Below are 4831 nucleotides of genomic sequence, written 5' to 3' on the forward strand. Positions count from 1 at the left end.
AGAGATAGAACTGGATTAGCATTTACACATCCTTGAGTTCCAATGAGCGGTAGATTTGGGAAATCTCCATAACTGAATATGATGTCTGTGTTGATATATTCTTTGGAGTACCAAGAGAGATCTTCAGATTGGAGTGATCCCAATCTCTGAGGCCAACTAATATCTGTTTGTTCAACCCAAGCACCTGTCTTCGGAAGATGTTATAGAAACCACTGATACAATAAAGGAGCACAACAAGCAACCAATCCCTTCTTCTTAGTATACCTATGACTTATGTGATAATAGACATCGGCTAACAAAGTGGGTACTGGGTTCCTAGTAAGGAAAACACAAATGGCAGTCATGTCTACGAAACCATCCATATTAGGAAACAAGACGATGCCATAGATAGCCAATGCAATAGCAGAGTAACAAGCATCCCAACTTTCTGCCTTCAACAGGGTATGAGCTCTTTCCAAAAGAAAACTTAGTGAAAACCCTTTGGTATTTCCTTTGGTCTCTAAATTGTCTTTTGCTTCCTTTTCATCCATGTGAAGCGCACTGGCAATGACCTTGAGGGGCAAAGATTCATCTGTCCCTTCAAATAGTGACTTGTCCTTCATAGGAATCCTAACAAGACGCTCGAATTCTTCCAACGTTGGTGCTAGCTGGAAGTCTTGGAATGTGAAGCATCTTAAAGGTAAGACATAAAATTGGGCTAAAGTGATCAAGGCTGTATGGTCCACTTGTTGATTGAGGATGCTGAGCAAATTGCCGTAATTCTTTCCAAAGTTGATTCTGTATACAGGGTGCATCTGAGAGACCAAGTTACGTAAATTCTTCAGATCAGGATCCTTGAACTTGAAGGAGTAAATGTTTCTTTTGCTTGATTCCATGTTTCTTGAATTCCTGCAACTCATGATACTCAGATTCCTTGGAAATAAAATAATATGAATGTTATGCTATGAATGATATTATGCGTGTCACATGTAGGTTGATATATAGGTCATGCGAGTGGGTACTCTTGGTTACTAAACAAAACCCTTTTGGTAGAATGCTAAAGGTAAGAAGTTCCCAAAGTCATCAAGCAATATCTAGGAAAGTTATTGTCATGATGAAAACTCATATGCAAATAACATCCCCAAACAAAGTTTCATCTAGGTGAGGCCTTCGTATGGTCCCAAAGAGGAAAACTCCTAGTGGGCCGATACTACACAACTCTCGAATCCAAGGTTCTAATAAGGTTCTCAGAGTCATAGATCGAGGTTGGGAATACCACTGTAAGGTAGTAATACGCCCAAGGGATCTCATCTGATTGGGGATTTCGTATTAACCTAATAAGTCTGAGACTTTTCATGTAAATACTACATAACCACCGAATATAATGGGTTAAAAGGTCCCTAGAGTCATTGATCCAACTTGAGAATACTATCGTCGTGACGAAGACTCGTCGGACAATAATATCTCAAGAGAATCTCCTCTAAGCAAGGTCTTCGTTTCTTCCCAACAAGGAAGACTCCTTGTGGGCGCCCACTACACAACCACCACTTAAACTTACGTTTTTTCTTAGACTCGGGTGGAGAGCCTATCTCACAAAGTATCACCAACCATAGAACCCCAAATAAGAGATAGTCAATAAATCACAATAATTATGACAACATAATAATAACCGAATAAATAATAAACAGATAAACAAAATTAACACACAATATATCAATTGAACTAAATTAGGCTTCACTCTTTCTTGCTTGGAGCTAGTTCCCAGCAGAGTCGCCATCTGTCGCATCTCGAAAAATACGATTCCTCGCGATGGTCGCGGAAAAATTATGTCCGAACAGAGTTGCCACCGAACTTTATTTATCCCAACAAAGGGATAGGAAAATATCGATAAAACCTTTGAAAAATAGAATAATGGTCGTCGCAACCATATTCGGGTTCGGGAGTGGATTACGTAAGGGGAATGTATTAGCACCCCTTACGTCCGTTGTACTCAACGGGAACCTTTTAGTTCTAATGTGTGTTTCGAGTGTTAATTTATGTTTGTTTGTTATCTTCGGGTTATAAATATATTGAAAGAAGATGGATGGCAACCTCATAATGGAGAAAAGGGAGGTTTTTTATTAGTGTGCTCGCGAAGATACAGCAATCTCCTGCCTACGTATCCTTATGGTGCAATAAGGAAGTCAGAGCATTCGTAGTTCGGGGACTACGGCTGGTTGGTGTTTTTTAATGAACAACTGTTTAGATCGCATCCTAAAGGTTAAATGTTGGCTTGTCTACTCTCGGCGGAGGCTTAAGCATTAGTTTGTTATGCGCATTAGAAAGGATTAAATAATGTTCTTTTGGTCACACTGGGGTGACAATTTGATATGTTAGATATTTTGATTGGTTGAGATGTTTTTGGTTGGATGACGATTACTCGGATAGTCGAGTAAGACAACTCGTATCCTAACAGTCGGGAAAGGGAATAGAAGACTCTAGACCACTTTCTTTTTCATCCTAATTTATAGGAAAGATTAATAATAGTTAAGGTGTTTTTGAAAGGATGACGAATACTCGGATGGTCGAGTAAAACAACTCGTATCCTAATAATCGGGAAAGGGAATAGAAGACTCTGGACCGCCTTCTGTTTCATCTGAATATTTATGAAAATAAGGTTGTATATGGTTGACGTATTTTAGAAAGAACGACAAGTACTTGAATGGCTGAGTAAGACAACTCATATCCAAGCATTTGAGAAGAGGAATTGAAAACTCAAGACCATCTCTCTTTTCGTATAGTTTTGATTGAGAATGATCTGACTTACAGTATGAATTGGTGAAAAATGACAATTGTTCGACTGACCGAGTAAGAGAACTCGTATTCAAACAATTGAGGAGTGAAGTTGAAAACTCAAAGTCAACTCCCTTTTCATTTAGCTTATTATGAAAATATTTCGATTTAAACGGAGTTTGGAAGTTTGTAGAGAAACGCCAATTATTCGACTAACCAAGTAAGAGAACTTGTATTCAAATAATCGAGGAGAAAAATTGAAAACTCAAAGTCATCTCCCTTTTCGTTTCTTATTATAAAAATGATTCGATTTGTTTATGTTTAGGTGGATATAAATGACGACTATTTGACTAACCGAGTAAGAGAACTCATATTCAAATAATCGAGAGGAGGAGTTGAAAACTCAAGACCATCCCCCTTTTCATTTCCAAATGAAATGGCATTTAATTGTGATTAGGTATTTTAATTTAATTTGAATAAAAATACTCGATGTTGGATCGAGGTTTTAAATTATGTTTGCGAATAAATTGAATTTTATTTTAGTGTATCAATCATCTACTAGATTATTCAATAACCGAATAGGTCTCATTGTAAGAAAGCCCAAGAGTAAGCTATGTGAGGTTGATGGCGATGCTTGAAAGCGATCAACTTACAAAGGTATTTAAAAAAATGGCTCGACTTTGAATCGAGAAGTATGCGATTTATTTTGAAATCGGCTTGGATTATTTTAAAATCGATGAAAGCGACATGATTTTGTCTATGGGTAAAACAACCATTTCAATTATTATAGTTTAATCGAATTAAATTTCTAATTATAAAGATCCTAATTAAAATTAATTCTAAATCTAAAACCTCATCCAAATTTCTAACTAAAGCTAATATTTCTAATTATATTTCTAAGAATATTTCTAATATTTTCTAATTAACTTTAAAATTCTAAAACTATTATTTAATTCTAATTTTTTATTCTAACCCAAACATTTTTCTAATTAGGATTTTAATATTTCTAACCTAACATTTCTAATTACCTTATTTAATTTCTAAATGATCTATTAAGTCCTAGTTAAGCTAATTAATCAAATAACAGATCAATGCTATTTCTAAAGACCAATTAACAAACAATAATTAAAGAAAGAGATTCATGTGGGCCTTGTACACGCGTGCTAAGCCCAGTTAGAGATGGGGTACTCTGCTATGTGAATGTGTACGAAGTCAGAATTTCACTTTGGTGAAGTTAGAATTCCTCACCTGTTTAGTGAGTTGCTAGGAGGAAAAAAAAACAAATCAGTCGGGAGAAGAACCTTGTCGTATCGCCGCCGTCAATGATGCCAAAACGGTGAAACCGTCGCGCTCTCTTCTCCGACCTCCTCTAAACGCAATGGTAAACAAACCTCAGCGCCGACGCACTATCTCTCAGCAAGGGACGACAAGGATGGCGACTTCATCGATGACGCCAACTTCGTGAATCCGGTGACCTCTTCGCACTAGCCACTCCTTCCTCTTACTTTTCTTTCACTATCGGTTTGCTTCTGGTAAGGTGTGGTTATGGTGCTCTTCGGGAAGAATTGCTTTTTTGCTATGTTTATGTTGTGTGTTCTAGGGTTTTTAGAAGAAATAGTTTTGCCGTGCGGTTGCTGTTGTTGTTTTAGAGTTTTGAAAAAATAGCTTTGCTGCGTTTGTTCTTGCCGTGCCGTTCTGGCTTTAGGAAAAAAAGTGTTTCTTTGTTGTTGTTGTGGTTTTAGGTTTTTAGAAGAAATAGCTTGCTGTGTATGTTCCCTGTTTTTTTTATGAACGTTTTATGAAGAATTTTTATATGTTTTAAAAACTCCTTTCTTTTTCAATTTGTCCCATCCCAGATTATGTGGGATTTGATCTGTTCCTGTTTTAGATCAACTTTGACATGCTTTTTGGATGTTTAGGTTAATTTTTTGGGTAAAGTTTTAAAGTGAATGATTCATTTAGTTGTTTTTCAGCTCTCTAAGTGCTTTTGAAAAGTGCTTTTAAAATAAGCTATTTTTGTTCTCTGCAGATTACAACTCTGAGATGACCTGTTGGAATGAAAGGTGGCTGCTCCAAGCTT

The 4831-nt window shown here is 36.7% G+C and overlaps 1 protein-coding gene across 1 annotated transcript; it reads right to left on the reverse strand.

Moving 5' to 3' along the window:
* Positions 1 to 200: 200 nt before the first annotated feature.
* Positions 201 to 875, reverse strand: LOC127079187 (uncharacterized). The gene has a single exon (XM_051019608.1). It carries the CDS (start codon positions 873 to 875, stop codon positions 201 to 203), a length of 675 nt encoding a protein of 224 aa, XP_050875565.1.
* Positions 876 to 4831: the final 3956 nt, after the last annotated feature.

This window comes from Lathyrus oleraceus, chromosome 5 (assembly GCF_024323335.1).
Source record: "Lathyrus oleraceus cultivar Zhongwan6 chromosome 5, CAAS_Psat_ZW6_1.0, whole genome shotgun sequence".
In the NCBI taxonomy this organism is placed as follows: domain Eukaryota; kingdom Viridiplantae; phylum Streptophyta; class Magnoliopsida; order Fabales; family Fabaceae; genus Lathyrus; species Lathyrus oleraceus.

Coding starts and splice junctions, on each gene's coding strand:
- LOC127079187 (XM_051019608.1), bottom strand. CDS start 875: ATGGAATCAAGCAAAAGAAACATTTACTCCTTCAAGTTCAAGGATCCT.